The sequence below is a fragment of the Aethalodelphis obliquidens genome, unplaced genomic scaffold, assembly GCF_003676395.1.
Source record: "Aethalodelphis obliquidens isolate GAN/ISIS:26980383/991018 unplaced genomic scaffold, ASM367639v1 scaffold1, whole genome shotgun sequence".
Taxonomy (NCBI): domain Eukaryota; kingdom Metazoa; phylum Chordata; class Mammalia; order Artiodactyla; family Delphinidae; genus Aethalodelphis; species Aethalodelphis obliquidens.
The window spans coordinates 72270122-72287830 of NW_020837945.1; the positions used below are offsets into that span (position 1 = coordinate 72270122).

Below are 17709 nucleotides of genomic sequence, written 5' to 3' on the forward strand. Positions count from 1 at the left end.
TTCTGAGCAGAACCTAGCACAGTGCCTGCTCTCATGCTCGGTGCGGGTCTCCCCACGGCTTGCCAGCCTCAGACACCTGCGGCACTGTACTGCAGCCCCAGCACCTGGCCAAGGGCTGGCACACAGCACGAATGCGATACGTATTTCTCAAATGCGTATGTGAACGGATGAATGAGCCGGGTCTGAAAAGACGGAGTCTCAGGGTCTGTGGGAGGAGGCTCCAGGGTTGAGGGATCCAGCCCTGCCTCAGAAGCCAGCAGGAGGGGCCCAGGACCCTCCTCCCTCGGAAACCTCTAGAGCCCTCCAGGTCGTCTGCACCCCACCCCGCCTGTCCGTTCTGAAGTCTCCGGACAGGCGGCTCCTCAGACCCTGCAAGAAGTTAACTGATAACCAAGCCACAGCCCCAGGGACGAAGCTGGGGCCCGGGGACAGAGGGGACACCTGCACCCCGGGAAGGTGCCCGACGCTGTTCAGGGCCGGAGGCGTGAGGTTATGACGATGGAATAACGGGCAGTGGCATTGACGTTTTGAGCCTGGAGGGTGCCTCTCTGGGGAACCCCTTTTGCTCCCACCCAGACCTTCTCCACAGTGGTGTGGTGCCGGGGAGGAATCCAGACCTTAACCCACAGCCCAGGGGCTGGGCCAGCTGACCCTTCCTTGCCGGCATCACTGCGGTCAGGCAGGAAATGGGTGTTAGGGCTACACTGGACATCACCTCTGAGAACCTTAGAAATTAGAACTGAGGATCTCTGAGCCTTTGGCTGGGGTTCTCAGGGACTCTCCAAATCTACTCCTCTCTCCACAGGCCCCTGCGCAGCCCCTTGGCCCTCTGTGAGCTCAGGTGGAGAGAAGGATTGTGCCTGGAGACAGTTGCATCTCCCTGCATCTCTCCCTGCTCTGGTGCCCCCGGAACAGCCGCTCCTCTACAGGACAGCCTGCCCGGGATTAGAAAAAGAGTCCCCGCCGCTAAGTCCCCCTTCCTTGATTCCCGCTGGGCTCCCCTCCCTCAGTGCCACATCCAGCTCTCATAAACCCCTGGGGATAGGGGCTCCCCCGCCCTTCAGCTGGGTGATCTGAGGCAAGTTACTCCCTCAGCCTCTCCCAGCCCCAGTCTCCACGTACGATAGTAATCGTATCCACCCCACAGTGTCGTCGTGAGGATTAATTGAGGAAACCCGCATGAAGGCTTAGCACGGTGCGAGGTGCATAGGAAGTGCGTGCTCATGAGACTGTTAGTGTCACGATCCCGGGCCCCTGTCCTTCCTGCCCACTCGCTTCTTCTCAAGCCATGTGCTGCCTGGCTGGGGCAGGGTGGACGCACCTGAGGGGCTGTGACTTGGCCTGCACTCGGGGACCACCTTGAAAAGGGCTCCTCACCGTCAGACCCCACCTAGTAGCTCTTGAAAAGCAGGAGGAAGTGAGTCCAGGAACCCGGGGTGGAGGAGAGCCCTGTAGGACTTCATCCCTGACGGCAGGGCCTCGGGCGCGTCTCCCACTCCTGGTCTCAGTCTCCAGTCAGAGAAGCGAAGCAGGACAGAGCTGAATGGGCTTTCAGAGACAGGCCTGTGCTTTTAACTACAGGCGGCAGGCACGTTAACGAAGGCTTAGTCAGTTTAATGGGGACTAGGATAGGCTAGCCCAGAGACTATCAGCGCACATTGTACTTAGTAAAGGTAAGTACTGTTTGGCTTCATATCTCTCTATAGGGGATACATAGTTTTACGTGTTTACATCTGAAAGAACAGTTTTTGTGTACTAGACTGTGATTGATGGAAAATGTATCTCTGGGTTGCAGTTTAATAAATGAAGAGCCAAGGCCACCCCGTATTGTGCACAAGGGGAAACTGAGACTCAGAAAGGGGAAGGGGCTTGCCCAAGGCCACAGGGTCATGAGTGCCAAGCTGAGCCGGTCTCACGGTCCTTCTGCCCCTGCCCACTTGCTCACTGGGGGGGGAGCCCCCCTCTGCCCCGCCCCCCAGGTGGGGTGGCTGTTTCCTGCGGCCACTTCCTCTTCCCCCTTCTCTGTGGCGTTGTCACAGGAGACTTTCTTCTCCTCCCCAGGCTGCCCTGTGTCCTCCAGACCAGGTGGGACAGAGGGAGGGCCGGGAAGGACCACCCATCCCACCCTCCCCGAGTGTTACAGCCCCCCGGCAGCAGGGCTCGCCGAATCCCGGGGCCGAGGGAGCCAGACCCGTCACCGGGCTCTCCCCCCTCCTTGCGCCCAGCCCCGCGGGGGGCTCTCCCGCGAGGGGGCGTTACCCGCGGGGGCGCGCTGGTGTCCGCCAGGGGGGCCGGCCCGCCTCTCCCACGGCGCGACCGCTCTCCACTGCCCACCCACCTGGCCCGCTCTGCCCCTCTCGACACGGCTCCCACCTGGATCCGTTCCATGCAGTGCTGGGGGGACTCGGCGGACACACACTGGATCTCCGGCTTGAGCCTCTGCCGGCTGAAGGCCACAGCCATGTCTCCACACTTCTGGATCTCGGGCGTGGACAGCACACACCAGCGCAGGTAGTGGGGCAGCCCTGTGTGGGTGTGGGCGTGTGGTCACGCTGGCCTGCCTCGGGGCTGGCCCCCAGCAGGAGGAGCCTAGAGTCAGACCCAAGGGAAATTCTGGCTCTTCCCCTGGTTAGCTACAAGGGGTAAGTTATTTCACCATCTAATCCTGTTTCCTTACCCAGAAAGGGGACCACCGAACCTCTTTCAAGGGGCTGTGAGGATGCTTGAGGCAGATCATGGCTGTCGTATATACAGCTCAGGCCTGGCATACCATCTCCCTGGCTGTAGGTGGTGGATACGTGGGGGCGGGGGATAGATGCAAAAGCCATTTGTAGACTACTTTAAGGGTCTAGGAGAGAGACAGTGCCAGAACCAGGGCCGTGGCCACGTGGTGAGGGGGAGTGAGGCACGTGGAGGGAGAATGACAGGACTTGACACATTCTGTATGGAGGGGCAAGGAGACCCTTCGGGTCTGGACCCCACCCCCTGGAGCAGGTGGGGTTTCCAGGGTACAGCAGGCCATGCGACTCCAGAGTCTTCTTCCCCTACCGCCAGAGGCAGGAAGGTGGAAGCAACAGGTTCCCATCGAGGCCAAGAGACACACACACCTTCTGGGGTGAGTGTCCTCCTTTGGCCACCTCTCCAGAAGGCCTGGCCACGCCTGCGGTCAGGCGAGGGCCGGCGGGAGAAGAGACAGCTGGACTTACGGTTGGGGTCACAGAGGAGACCCTTCATGGCATGCAGGTACTCGCGGCCCAGCCACGCCTCATAGGTCTGTGTGGCGATGGGCACCAGCTCGGAGGTAGAGTCTTTGAACAGCAGGTTCTTCTGGCCGTAGGCCTCAGAGCTGAACATCTGGAAGCTGCTGCCCTCGTGGCTGAACAGGCGCTGTGTGTCAAGGGGTCGGGGTGTGGGCTGGTGAGCAGCTGCAGGGGTGAACCCTTTCCTCCCAGTTCAGCCACCACTTCCTTCTTCCTGGGCTCTCAGGCCAGGCGCCCACTCTGAGGACCAGGGGGCGCACCACCTCCCTCCTTGCCCTGTGCTCCCCCGGTGCATTCTGCCTTCTCCTACTCAGCCGGTTGAACGCGTGGCTCGTGGCCCAGGTGTGCGACGATACTCGGCACAAGCAGTGGGGCTGAGCATCGGCGATATGGATGAACAAGACTAACTAGGGCTGGTGTGGCCCACGGGCAGAAACTTGCTGCTCCCGTAAGCAGCGGTTTCAGCAAAACATTATTCACCACACTTAATGAATGGTATACTTTGACATTTATTGGTTTTGTCATTTTGTTTATTTGCTCATATGTTCTGATTTTGGTTTTAAGAGCCACAAATACCAGGAACTTTCTCTGAGGGGTGCCTGAGCCCCCTGGTCTCCCCACTCTGGCCAGCCCTCCTCGCTGCCAGCTGGCCCAGTTGGTCCCTTCTTCACTCTGAGTTGGCCTGAGGTCGAACGCCCCAGAGGTCTGGCTCCCCAGCTGGGGTCTGTCCCAGGGCAGGGCCTCGGGGTCCTGGCCCTCCGAGTCTGGCTGGCCCAGCCCCAGGATGGCTCTGAGCTCCAACCCCGGTGAGAGACGAGAAGGTCCAGCATCACCCTAAGAAACTGTGTGGGGTGCCCTGAACTCACCTGGCCTTCGTTGAGCAGCCGGAAGATGAGACCCCCATCTGTGTCGGCCCGGACCATCACGGCATGAGCAGGCACCCGAGCCAGGTGGCATCGCCTCCATTCAGTGACATCAGCCCGGCTGCCATCCCGGCACAGCAGCTCGAAGTTCTGTGACAGCAGCGGCTGGCCCCAGGAGGGCAGGGTTTTCCCTGGGAAGATGGGAAGCCTGTGGTGAGCCAACTCCTGTCCTGGGTGGGGCTTGGTGGGGACATCAGGGAGGGCCCTTGAGAGGGAGTCTGGGGAGAGCTTAAGGGCTTCATGGCCACAGACCCACAGTGAAAAGAAACCCTTACGGGAGGTGAGAACCAGAGCCACACCAAGAAGTGAGAACCCAGAACCGCACCAGGAGGTGAGACCAGAACTTAGAATGAAGAGGAGCTTGGTGGCTGCACCGCACAAAACCAGGTGTCTCTGTGGACTGTGTCTATTCACTTACCTTTTTTATGTGTCACCAATTTCTAGTAATAAAATGGATTTGAGATCTCTGACGATAACACAATATATATAAACAGAACTGCTCATTAAAGGTAAAAAGAGTAAGAAAGTAAGAGAAGCTTAGGATGAGAGAGAGAAATGTGTCAGGAGTTCACCACTGCCGTCTGGCACTAAACTTAGCCCTGAGCAGAGGGCAGGGGACGGGGGCGCCATGGTGGAAACAAACCCCGACAGAATTCACCAGAACCGTGGCCCAGACAGAAGAGGGTAAATTCCCAAAGCTTCAGCCACAACTCCAGCTATTAATACTTTGGTATTTTTCCTCCATGTCCTTTTTTCTATTCTATTTTCTAACTATTTTAAATATGGTTAAGGACATACATGATAGGCAGTTTTGCATCCGACTTATTTAAAAATATTTTTCCACATTACTGGAAGCTTTCCATAAAACTCATTTATAAGAGTGACTATCAACACCAAATAGGAATATTAAGAAGACGAATTTCAAGGATTGTAAGTCATGCAATAACACATACCACAGATGGCCCTACACAACAATATTTTAATGACTTTTAAATTTTAAAATGAGTAGGAAAAACCTCTGCTAGAAAATAGGAGGGAAAAAGATAAATTTGTGGGGTCATGAACACTCTATTCACTATTTAAAAATAAACCAGAAAACCAAGAAAGTAATAGTTTGGAAAAGTCCATAAAGGTCATTTTTAATGACTGCATGGTAATTTATAGCACTCTCAACAATTACTCAGTGTCATTCTCTCCCCACTCCCCAACTTTCCTCTATTTATAAACTGCTGCAAAACCTTTGCAATAGAGCTCCAAGGGATCATTTGGCCTTCCCTCCAGACAAATGCATCATTTAGGTATTTTGATCTGCCACTCCTGTTTTTCTTCACTAGGGACAATTAAAACCATATTACTTTTTGTTGTGAAGCTGAAACTAACATACATTGTAAAGCAATTATACTCCAATAAAGATGTTAAAAAAAAAAAAACCATATTACTTCACTACTTTGAACATTTATGTCAATTCCAGTCTTTTCCTCTTACCAACCTTTTTGCCTGAAGACAACTCTTTAAAAAATTACTTCCTTAGGTTTCCTTAGACTATCCTCAACATTTTAAAAGAGATGGGTTTAACCCAATACACCCCTAATTCTTTCTCCATCTTCCAAATTCTCGTTTGCTTGACTCATCATAGGATCGTCCTGCTCTGAAGACAATCTGGTCTCCTTTTTCAGATCAGTTTTTTCTCAAATCTGGTTCATGTTGTTTGCCTTCATGAATGTCAGACTACATGATGGACCTTCTGATTTAAAAGGAAAGATTAACAACAAAAAAAGAGATAATGATTCTTTAAAAAAGACAATGACCAGAGCTTCCCTGCTGGCGCAGTGGTTGAGAGTCCGCCTGCCGATACAGGGGACACGGGTTCGTGCCCAGTCCGGGAAGATCCCACGTGCCGCGGAGCGGCTGGGCCCGTGAGCCATGGCCGCTGGGCCTGCGCGTCCGGAGCCTGTGCTCCGCAACGGGAGAGGCCGCAGCAGTAGAAGGCCCGCGTACCGCAAAAAGAAAAAAAGGCAATGATCAGACATTATGGAACAGGCAAAACTGTAGAGACAAAAGTCTGACTGGTGGGCATCAGGGAGGAGGTTGGAAGGGATTGACCAGAAAGGGGTATGAAGGAACTTTTGGGGTGAAAGGTCTGCCACAGTCACTATCTTGATTGTGGTGGTGGTTATACAACAGTATGTTTTTGGCAAAACTCATAGAACAGTACTTCAAAAAGGGTGCATTTTGCTTATGTAAATTATACCTCAATTAAAAAAAAAAACTAGAAGATTCTTAGGCAAATCCAAATTAGGCTACATTCTATGAAATAACCGGCCTGACTCTTCAAAAATGTCCATGTCACTAAAAACAAAGATTGAGAAACTGTTCGAAGTTAAAGGAAACTAAAGCAACTTAAAAGCTAAATACCATGTGTGATGAAAGATCAGGCCCTGGCCTGAAAAAATTGCTACGAAGGACAGAATTGGGACAGTTGGTGAATCTGGAACATGGACTGTAGCTTAAATATTGTGTCTGTGTTACATTTCCTGAATTTGGTAACCGCAGTGTGGTGAGGTCCACATCACCTTGCTCTTAGGAGACGTACTAAAGTATTAAAGGGTGTGATGTGGGCAAACATATTCTCAGGTGGTTCGGAGAGACACACACGTACAGAAAGAATGATCAGTTCCACGTGGCAAATGCTCAAAGCTGGAATCTGGATAAAGAATAAATGCGGCTTCTTTGAATTATTCTTGCAACTTTTCTAAAGCTCAATTATTTCAAAATCTAAAAATTTTAAAATGACAATGGTATAATGGATCGACACCTAACACCAACCCATCTTTTAACAAGTCCTCGTCCAGGGATAAGGGATGGCTTCTTCAGGAAAAGGAACAAAGGCTGGAAGGGACAGTAGATGACAGCTAGTGCAGAGGTTTGCAAACTTTTTTTCTTCAAAAGCAGAATCTTCACACGGAAACGGAACCCAAGGCCAGAAACGTATCAGAGCGGGGCAGAGCAGCTCAGCCGGTTCCCTTGCCCGCAGAGCAGCTGAGCTCCATGGGTGAGCCCCACCTCTTTCTTTCTGTCAGGGAGGGTTATGGGCCCTGAGATCCGCGGCTGGGGGCAGCCTCTCCACTCACCGTCTGTGTTCTCCAGCACCGTGCTGTGCTTCACAAAGGCCACGTCCCCCGCCCCTTCTGCCAGGCACCTGCGCAGGTGGAACCAATGAGCTGCCATCCTCCACCTCGGGAGGTCTGGCCTGGGCGTGGGGTTGGGGTCATGGCGGGCACGGGTTTCACAGTCATGCTGTCCTGGGTCCCAGTTCCCCAGTTTGTTGGCTGTGTGGTTCTGGCAAGTTGTGGAGCCCTCCTAGCCTCTATCGCCTGTAAAGTGGGGATGAGAAAGTGGCTCCCGTAGGGAGAGACCCTTTAGAATCCGTATAGATCCTGTACAGCTGAGCTTGGGGCCTGAAAGGAGCAGGTGATCATAAGGCAGCTGCTTGGTCAGCAGCCTGAACACTCAGGATGTGTTGAAGATGACTCCCGAGGTCATACCAAAAACCCTGAGTGGAAGGGACAAGGATTTTGTGGATCCCCTATCTGTCACTGCCCAGGGACGGAGGCAGGTCAGGGCCTACTAGGCAAAGGGGCTGCCTGGGTCCCTACAGCCAGCAAACAAGCAGGGACTGGACTCGGGGGATGACACCAGGAGAGATGGGGTGGTGAGAGTTCTCTGGCTTGGAGGACCAAGAACTGTTTTTCTCTCTGTGCCCCAAACTGCATTTCCCTTATTACACCCTGGGGCATGGGGCCCCAGCAGGCTCTCGGGTTCCAGGTGGAAACACTGTGGCCAGGGCCATCAGAGGGACCTGGGAGACTCCCATGCCAGCCCCCATCGAGTGTTTCCTCCTTTGTGGACAGATGGAAGTGCACCACAAGCAGTTAGAGACTCTCTTGTCTCCATGGAGGGCTGCTCTAAAGTGCCAACCTGAACAGGGGCAGAGAGAGGCCAGCCCTGAGCATGAAGCCTCGCGGGTCCCCCCATGCACCCCCACTCCAGCATCCTCCCTCCAGGTCTCAGACACCAGAACGGGGACCTGGGAGCAGCCAAAGGCTGTTTGGGCCATTTTCTTCTCTCTGAGCCCTTACTTCTCTAAATATACCAAACATGTTGATTTTATGAGCAAATCCCACCTGGCATATACCAGTTTGAGGTTTTTAAACTAACCAGCCACATGGACTATATAAAGGGTGCTTTGATGAGAGGCAGCTGACATCGCCACTCCCCCAGGGGCCCTCCCTGGGCCGAGGTGTTTTTCCCCTGCGCTTGTGGCCCCGTCCCAGCCCCTCTCACCGGAAGGCCCCGCTGTAGTCGTAGTATCTCTCCACGGGGCTCTTGTCACACACCCCTTCCCCAGCGGTGTTGCCCCGGCAGAGTCGACAGAGGGACTCTGAGTAACTGGTCTCTCCTGCCCCGGGGACGCAGCTGCCCCCAAAGTAGTCGCTGACAGCTGTGGGAAAGAGACAGAAGGGGTCAGTCACACAGCATCAGACCCTGCCCCACCCTCCGGGGAGTGCTCAGGCCACTCGGGTTGGAGTCAGGAGGGCTGGGCTCCCCAACTCCCCAGGCTTCAGTCTGAGCAAAACCGCAGCGCTGGATCTGCTCAGTGGTTCCCAGACGGGGGCCACAAAAGTGTGGGCGTCGGAGAGTGACTACTGCTATTTAAAAATGGCTCGGGGGGATCAAACGTTTACCCCCAAATGGCCACACAGGACAACTATCAACCAGATAGTGTTCTCATCGAGGGTTTCATTTCAGAAGGAGTTATGTGTAATCAGTGAAAGTAGGGAAATAAATGACTACTTAAAGAGTATAATTAATTTTATAGACTACACTTCTCAAAACACAGGGAGGGGAGGGAAACAGCAGAGAAGGAGGCCTGGCTGGGGACAAATTCAGGATCTGCAGGATTCTGGGGCCCTTGCCAGCACCCAGGCCCCGAGTCCACCCTCCTGGCAAATATTTATCCTGTGCCCAAGGACCCCCTAGTGCCACGTAGGGTGAGCCAGTTGCATTGTGCTCGGCTAAACCAAGCTCTTCCGGGGCAGGTTCCTTCCTTGGTCTTTCTGCATCCTCTCAGGGGAGTGGACATTTAATAAATGTGCCAAATGACTGGTAAACCTCCCACAGCTGGGCGCCGTCTGAGAGGACATGGCTTCCAGGCCCTTGTGCGCGGTGCTGTACGGGGGGAGAGCATCCACGTGTATGTGTGTGTGCAGGTGGGGGCAGCATGCATGTGTGTAGTGTGTGGGTCTGTGCCTGCACGGATGGGTGTGCCCACGTACGCGTGCACGTATGCACACGTGTATGTGCGTGTGTGGGTTTGTGTGTGTGTGTATGCATCACGTGAGTGTGCACCACAGTGACCGGGAGGGAGGGAAGCTGAGCTCATGATAACAGCAGGTCCCTGCAGTGAGCACAGCCCCTGTGCCGTGCATTCTGCAAAGATGTTGTGGAGATTACCCCAGTCCTCCCAACGCCACAGCATTGGAGTAAGTGTTAATTTCCCCATTTTACAGGTGAGGACACTGAAGTTCAGTGTGTAGAGTAATCTTTCTGAGGGCAGGTCATGCTGAGCCAGGGTGTCAACTCACATGTACCCACAGCAAAGTCTGGGCTCTGAAAGACCGGGTGCTTGCCTATGTGCGGAGCAAACCAGGAAGCAGCACACTCAGGAACGAGGGGTTTGGGGACGCCTGAAACTCTCCTCAAGGGGTGGTGTGGTCCCAAGAGGGCAGTTTGAGAAGGTGGTCATGTGTCAGGGGCCACCTCAGACTGACACAGCTGGGTGGCCAGCGGGTGGCCAGGAAAAGAGGCCCAAAGCATGGGCCTCTGTCCAGGTCACCAGAACCAGGGCCCTGGGCTCCCAGCCAGGTCCCCTCAGCACCTCCTGCCCTCACTCAACTTTCACGGGGCACATGCTGTTCGCAGGACGGCCCTCTTCTCACCACCTGCGAGTCAATGGTGGGTCTCTGATTAGCCACTTGTGAGTTTCTGGGCGCAGGTCCGCAGCTTGCTTGGGTCCTGAAAAAATACGGCTTCTGACCCTGTAAAGCTAAGGACACATTCGTGGCCATGGCAACCATGTCTATACCAGGTGAGAGGTGCTCCTGGGCGATTCGCCGCCTCCCGTGGGGTGGGCCTGCAGGGCCTGTGCTTGGCTGTGCTGGGGGCCCCGGGAGGAGTGAGCGAGTGTTGAGTGCCTGGAGGAGCCAGCCAGGCAGAAATGTAAGTGGGGGCAGCAGCAGGCCGGCCAGCGGACAGGAGGGAGTGATGCCGTCGACGAGGGGTCCGGGGAGGCCCAGGGGAGGTGGCTGTGCTGCCCCTTAAAGGAGGCGCAGTGAAGTTGAGCCCGGAGGGAGGCTGTCCCACGAGGGGAAATGCAGAGCCCCTGCGGGAGAAGCCGCTGGCGGTCAAGCCCTCACCTTTGAGCACGTCGCAGCCCATCACCGAGAGGCGGCCACTCTCCACCAGGTAGCCCACGGGCACGTTCCAGCCCACCGTCCGGTTGATGCCCGTGTGGCAGGACGTCACGCCTTTCAGGGTGTTGATGGTCACGGGGGAGCCTCTCTTCACCACAGCCACGGCATAATAGGAGGTACCGACCTCTAGGAGGAGGGGAGAGGAGAGGAGTGAGGGTGGGAAGGAGGCTGGGACCCTGCCCGGGAAGGCTGTGGGAGAAGGGTGCGAGGGTGTGCACGGATGCATGTGTGCATGCATGCACATATGTGGATGTGCACGTGCGTGTGTGCATGGCATTCCAGTACCAAGAGAGCAAGTGGGTGCAATCCACGTGTTGTATCACAAGACCCCGCCCCCTCCAGCCTCTGCGTTAGCTATTATCTTGAGATGTTAATTCATTCATTAATTTCCCCCTTGTCCTTCCCAGCCAGCTGGCACTCAGCTGGGTCTACGTTTGCACACATCAAGGGAGCTCTGTAGCCAGACCAAAAGCAGAAGTAGCCTGCAAGTCTTTCGTCTTCCAGAAGTCTAGCCCCTTAGGAGAACTTAGAGGGTGTGAGGGGATGGTATCACATTATGGGAAGAAGAGTGGTTGGGAGCAGGGCAGGGACTTCCCTCAGATTAGAAAAAGTGATTTCTCAGCGCTGGGCCAGGGACGCAGGGGTAGAGATAGAGAGAGACAGACACTCAGACACTCACACACACACAGAGACACACAGACACACAGACACTCACACACACACAGAGAAGGAGAGAGACATGAACGATTTGGTCCCAAATCTCTCAAGACCCGAATGGGGTGCATGTCGGTGGGCCAGGGTCTACAGCCTTGCAAAAGATTCCCCTGGGCCAGAGGTTGCCTGGAAGAGGCCATTCAGACAAGACAGGGATGACTCCGCTATGGGACTGATGACCAGAGGGCATCCATCACACACAGGCATGTACACGACTGCCCGGGGGTGGTCCGATGCCCATGATCATAACGAAGCTGAGTTCTAGAAAACCAAGCCAGTGTTATTTCTTGCACCCCTGAGCCTGGCCCCTGTCAACCTAAGCAGCCTGTCTGGTCCCACCCTCTGACTCCCCACTCTCTTTCTAGTTTCTTGAACTCACCAAGCTCTTTTCTACTTGGGACACTTTTCAGGGTGCAACTTTTTTTTTTTTTTTTTTTTTTTTGCAGTATGCGGGCCTCTCACTGTTGTGGCCTCTCCCCTTGCGGAGCACAGGCTCCGGACGTGCAGGCTCAGCGGCCATGGCTCACGGGCCCAGCCACTCCACGGCATGGGGGATCTTCCCGGACTGGGGCACGAACCCGTGTCCCCTACAACGGCAGGCGGACTCTCAACCACTGCGCCACCAGGGAAGCCCCAGAGTGCAACTTTAATGTCACTTCTCCAGACAAGCCCTCCCATCTGCTCTGTCTTAGCCGGTCTTCCACGGCCCTTATCTTCCCCCTCACGGCCCTTCCTTCCTTCACAGCACCCAGCACATTTGTAACTACAGTTTTTGGTGCTTATTTACTATGTGACTCTTGCTCTTGGAGGGCAGGAATGGGTTCTCTTGCTAACTGCTCTGTGCTCATGCCTGGCATGTAGTAGCTGCTCAATGAATGTGCTGAATTAATTAAAAAGGAAGAGCTGTGTTTGGGGCCCACGAGGCAGGGCTGTTTCTGGTCATTGAGTGGAAAGCCTGGCTGGTTTGCAGGGTTGGACTGTGTCCTGTGTCATCTGACAGTCATCAATTCAACAGGTGACCAAGTGAGGCCCTGTGCTGGGTACCAGGCACCAGGGGTATACAAGGACGAAGACCAGGCTTGCCTCAGGGGACTCGCTGTGGTGAGGACAAAAAAAACAGACAGAGGGGAAAGGACCTTGTGGAGTGAGTCAGTGCTCTGGAAAGCAGGAAAGAGAGGCCCTCTGCAGGGGTGGGAGGGCTCAGGGGAGCTCTTTGGAGGTGACAGCTGAGCTGGGCTGTGGCAGATGCTATGCACTGGACAGGTAGAGGCGAGGGGTGGGTCTCCAAAGGGCAGGCTGTGCCAGAGGCATGTCTGGTGTGAGTGCAGGGCTGGGGCAAAGAAATGCATATTTCTGAGCACACACCATGTGTCAGGTACACACAGACTGGCTCATTTAATCCATGTGACACAGCAGGGACCACTATCCTGATTTTATGGTCAAGGAAGTGGAAGTTGTTCAAGGTCACACAAAATGACAGGAAGGGGCAGAACTGGGATTCCTTCTTGGTCTATGGGGCTCTGCAGCTCCTAGTCACCACTTCCTGTCTGGCCCCATCCCCACTCCACGCTGCATCTGACAGAGGGTACTGGAGAGTGCGGGGAGCTGGGCATCACTGATGCCTCGTTCACCTGGCAATCATGCCCCGCACTACTCCAGGCATGGGGTAGCCCCTCAGTAAGAGCTTGTGGGTGACGGTTAGGGGGCTGCTGGGCTCCCCACGAGGAAGAACAAACTCAGGTCAGCCCTTCGTGTCTCTGGCACCCCCGGCTCTGGGGACAGGACTACTGACCAGCTAGGGGGCTGCAGGGTCGGGCCGGGCCCAGCAAGGACATACTGCTGAGTGAGCTCCTCTCTCCTTCCGGCCCCCTCCCACCTGGCCCTCTGACCTTGATCATACACCTCGCCCACCACGGGCTTCAGGCCGTGCTCCTTCCCCGCCTCGTAAATGGCTCCTCCGTCCAGAGTGATGGCGTCAGCTTCCCGGGCCTGCTGGGAACAGGTGGGTCAGTGCAGCCTGGCCCCAGGGGCACTCAGCCAGGAGCTCAGGGACACCTGCTCAGGGCCCTTGAAAAGCCCTGGAGGTCCACGTGGTCCTCCTCATCTGGCCTGGGAGCACTGTCTCGACTCAGCCTCTCAGGCCCCTCCCTGCCAGGGCCTAGGTGTCTCCGCCGACCAGGACCAAGGGCTCACCTTGTTTTTATAATTACGTTATTTAAAAAATATTAACGCTATAGGACTACACATAGTTAAAAATCAGATAGCACAAAATGAAAAGTAGTGAAAAGTGAGCCTCCCTCACTTTCTTGTTTCTCAACCCCCTGCCTCTGCTACTCTCCTGTTTCTTGGGTTTTCTCTCTAAGATGCAGATCGAATCCTACACATATCCTCTTCAATGGTTTCCTTTTTGTTTTAAAACACAAATGGGGTCCACGGGTAAAATGATACTTCAACATAATTGGTTTCCACCCTCACGGTGGAGCCTGGCCCAAGCCCTTGGCCACATGGACTGTGACTGGATTAGCTCTGGGGGCGCACCAGGGGCTAAACTGGAATGAAAACCCAGGTCCCCTTGTGTTTGCCCCTGATGCTTCTCTCCACACCTTGTCCTGTACTGAAGTCCTGCCTCTTGAGTCCGTGCCAGTTAGCAGATCTCCTGCCCCTCAGAACAGCTCTCCCACCCACCATGCACCCACCCAGGACTGCTGGCCCTGTCCCTCCTGCCCCAGAAAACACACAAGCCCAGTTCTGGAAAACTCCAAGGAGGAGTGAGTAACTGCCATGGGCCACGGAGGGGTCTGCTGTCTGGGCTCCCCTGGGTGGGGCGGGTCATGTCCCCCATGTAGAGGGGCTCTGTGCAGGGAAACTCTGCCTCTCAGACACCTTTCACCACCGGTGCCCTGAGCAGGGCCCTCCCTGGGCCTCCCAGAGCCTGGGCAGGAAACAAGCTGGCCCTTGTTGCGGGGGAAACTCAGGAGATCCTATCGACCGGGCCCTGGCGGTGGGGAGGACTCCGGAGCCTTTCCCGGTGAATGAGGCTATTGTGCGCTCCCTCCTGAGTCAGAGCCCTCTCGTCTGTGCAGAGCGGAAGGGAGAGGACTCACCGTGATGAGCTGGATGCAGTGGTCAGCCGAGGTGCCCTGGACACACAGGAGGGAGGGCTGGATGCTGGCTTGCTGGAAGGCCTTGCTCATGTCACTGCACTTCTGCTGCTCCGGGTCTGAGATGGTGCACCATCGCACCTCCATCCCTCCGAGTGCTGGGGACGGGGTGGGGGGGATGGGGGCAAGAACAGTGAGGCCCGGCTCCTGCAGCCCCAGCCCATGTGTCCCATCAGCATGTATAGCCAGTCCTGTGCCTCAACCCTGCCCTCTCACTGTGGGGTACTGGGGCACAAAGAGGCGTCACAGGCTGGGAGGGGGCCGGGCTCACTGGCAAAGCTGTGCGTGGGCCATGCACTCCCTGCACTTGCCCAGCGCGGCTCAGAGCCGGGCCCTTTGCATAGGCCAGGGAGGGTTTCCCTAGGTAGCAGCTGGGCTTCCCCCACCCGCCCCTCCCTGGCCTGGAGCACAGCCTGGTGGGTGGAAGGAACACTGGCTGTTTCCTGCCCCTCTTGGGTCTGTGTGTCTCCAGCAAGAGGGTGCTGGACTGGGTTTTCTCACTCAGTGGTGTCCCTGGGCCCTCATGAACTGGGACTTGAGACTGGGAAGTGGTTGTGGCTGCCCTCGAGGAGCCTTGCACCCTTTGGAGCATCTGTGATTATGCCCCCTGCAGACCTACCCTCTGTGGGCACAGTGCCAGGCCCCTGACAAGGGGAGGGTGAGGAGTCAGCAGGCTGGGTTCAAGTTCCTGCTCCTCCAGCTGGTGACTTCAGGTAACCTATTTGACCTCTCTGAGCCTGTTTTGTCATCTGAGAAAGCAGATGAGGAAACCACCTTCTGCGTTGTAAGTAAACCTCTGTAGAGCCAGGACACAAGGTCCTCAGTGGACTGCCTCTTAGGCCCCTCCTCCTGATGGGGACCCTCTTGGGTCCGGTGATCTGGGGATCCTGGGGGCCCAGCAGACGTGGTGCCCAGCTCCCTGAGGTTGCTGCCTTTGCAGACCCGAGCTCCTCCACCACTCACCCTCCCAGCCAGCCCTGCCAGGGATGCCTGTGCTCCTGGGAAGCCTGAGGCTTTGGGTCCATTTCTACCCTCCAGGGACCCTCTCAAGGCAGACTGTGTTTTCCATCCCCACCCCAAGGGTCAAGACTGCCGGTTCTTCCACAGCCTCCCCTTGGCCCCCTCCGCCTCCCCTGGCTCCGGGGGGCCCCCTGGAATGTGGGGGTGCCCTCGCCCTCTCCAGTGCTCCAAGGCTGCACCCTGGTAGGCCTAGCAACTGCCGGGCCCGGACCGGGGTGGCAGGTCCATTTTTTGTACTGGCGAGGTCAGAGCGGTGGCTTGAAGCCATCCTTTCAGCAGCCTCCTCCCGCGATCCCCGCGGGCCTCTCCCGGAGGTCCGGCTTCACGTCTCAGCGTCCGGGACCGTGACTGCCTTGGGAGCGGCCCGTGCTGACGCGAGGAGTCCCGGTCTGCGCCTCCCACCCCCCACCCATGCAGGGCGCCCTGGAGCCCTCTCCTGGGCAGTATCTCTCTCCTCCTCCCCTCCGAATATTCTCCCGCCTCCCTCCTCACGGGGCTCAGGAGAAGTAGAGCCGTTCTGGCTCCCAAACCCTCCTTGGGCTTCCTCGCCCATCAAGAGCATTCACCCTCCGTACCTCCCCCCCAACCCGACACTCCAGGCCTCTCCCCTCCACGCCTCTGCCCGCGCCTCTCCTTCCTCCAAGAAGCCCTCCAGACATCCTGGTCTGCCCGGGTCAGTGCTCGTTCCCTCCCTCGTCCTTCTGCGCGCCTCGCGCCTTTCTAGCCTTCCCCCTTTCCTGGGAGACAAAGGTTCAGGACACTTTTTCCAGCCCGCGGGACCCTCCTGGGTGGGTGGGTGGGTGTGTGTGTGTCTGGAGAACTCCAGGACCCCCGGCCCAGCTCCTACTCCCAGGGCCGGGCGGCGGGGTCTCACCAGTGCGCAGAGCCAGGATGAGCCACAGAGCCACGCTGGGGCCCCGCATGGCGCAGTCTAGAGCTAGCTGGGGCTGGGTTTGGCGCGGGTTTTGTCTAGGTGTGGGTCCAAGTGGGTCAACAGCAGCCGGAGCTTTCTTCCTCCTTCTTCCCTGGCACGGGCCTTCAGCTCCTTAAGTGCGGCCGGGGTGTGCCTTGGCGGTGTCCACGCCCCTAACGTGCACCCGCCCACCCCCGACTGGACACCTGGGCGCTGACCGGACTGGCCTTACGCTTCTCTTTGGCGCCCCCTGCTGGAGTCTGTGCCGGTGCGGGGGCTGAGTCTAACCGCAGGCCTCTCTTGATCCCCATGCTCCTAGGCCTGGACACACACGCTCAGCTGTTTCTGAGAGTAAGGTATCCGCTGTCTGGGGCCTGATTCCCCCAGCTCACGGGTGTTCCAGGGCTCTCTCACCTCAACAATCTGCCCTGAATTCCAGAACATCCTCCCCTCCTCTTGTCCTAGAAAGATCCCAAATATCTGGTCCAACTGGAGAGGGAAAAGTTCAGATTTGGAAAGAAGAGGTCAGAATCCTAGGGCCTGAGCTGGAAGGAAGCTCGAAGGCAATCAAATCCATTCACCAGCATCTCTTCAAGCACAGATTGTACAAAGGATCTGGGGCTACAGAGGTGAACCCAGGTTGATGTGGTTCTGACTGGGGAGGAGCTGCCAGTGGGGGTAACTCACTGCCTCTCTTTGGGCTTAGAGACAGGAAATGACTTGCCCTGGGTCACATATTTAGTCAGTGACAGTGCTGGAACTGGAACCCAGGTCTCCCGCAGAGCCTCGCTCATTCCATCATGCTTTGGAGGATGGGAAGAAGACCAAAGATGGACTAGGCTGGTGGTTCTCAAAGTGTGGTCCCCAAACCAGCAGCATCAGCATCACCTGGGAACTTGTTAGATATGCAGCTTCTTAGGCCCACATGTGACCCACTGAATCAAAAAATTTAGGGGAAGACAATCAACAATCTGTGTTTTAGATTCTAGTGCACAGCAGGGTTTAAGAAGCACTGTTCTATGTAGACCAGAAGTGCAGTTCTCCATGTGTACTGGGGACGAGGGGACTGGACTGCAGAAACGGTCACTCAGTGATCCATTTATGTCCTCATCTTTTGTCATTGCAACCCCTCCCCCACCCCCATGAGTACCCAGGAATGAGCTCCTCCCTGTCTTGGGTAGAGGA

The 17709-nt window shown here is 56.0% G+C and overlaps 1 protein-coding gene and 2 long non-coding RNA genes across 3 annotated transcripts in view; 2 read left to right on the forward strand and 1 right to left on the reverse strand.

Moving 5' to 3' along the window:
- LOC113621264 (uncharacterized) overlaps positions 1-2316 on the forward strand; it is a 16149-nt gene extending 13833 nt beyond the window's left edge. Inside the window, exon 3 of the long non-coding RNA XR_003433114.1 lies at positions 2136-2316. This is a non-coding gene — a long non-coding RNA (uncharacterized LOC113621264). The remainder of the gene's footprint in view (positions 1-2135) is intronic.
- Positions 1-16673, reverse strand: part of MELTF (melanotransferrin) — a 25721-nt gene extending 9048 nt beyond the window's left edge. The window contains exons 1-9 of the mRNA XM_027108209.1: positions 16486-16673; positions 14535-14689; positions 13320-13419; positions 10660-10842; positions 8528-8684; positions 7315-7382; positions 4127-4314; positions 3207-3387; positions 2374-2525 (exon numbers count right to left, since the gene is read on the reverse strand). Coding sequence (XP_026964010.1) covers positions 2374-2525; positions 3207-3387; positions 4127-4314; positions 7315-7382; positions 8528-8684; positions 10660-10842; positions 13320-13419; positions 14535-14689; positions 16486-16534 — 1233 coding nt within the window. The 5' untranslated portion in view covers positions 16535-16673. The remainder of the gene's footprint in view (positions 1-2373; positions 2526-3206; positions 3388-4126; positions 4315-7314; positions 7383-8527; positions 8685-10659; positions 10843-13319; positions 13420-14534; positions 14690-16485) is intronic.
- On the forward strand, positions 4213-4653 carry LOC113621271 (uncharacterized). Its single transcript, XR_003433115.1, has 2 exons — positions 4213-4336; positions 4434-4653. It is a non-coding gene; the product is annotated as an uncharacterized LOC113621271 (long non-coding RNA).
- Positions 16674-17709: the final 1036 nt, after the last annotated feature.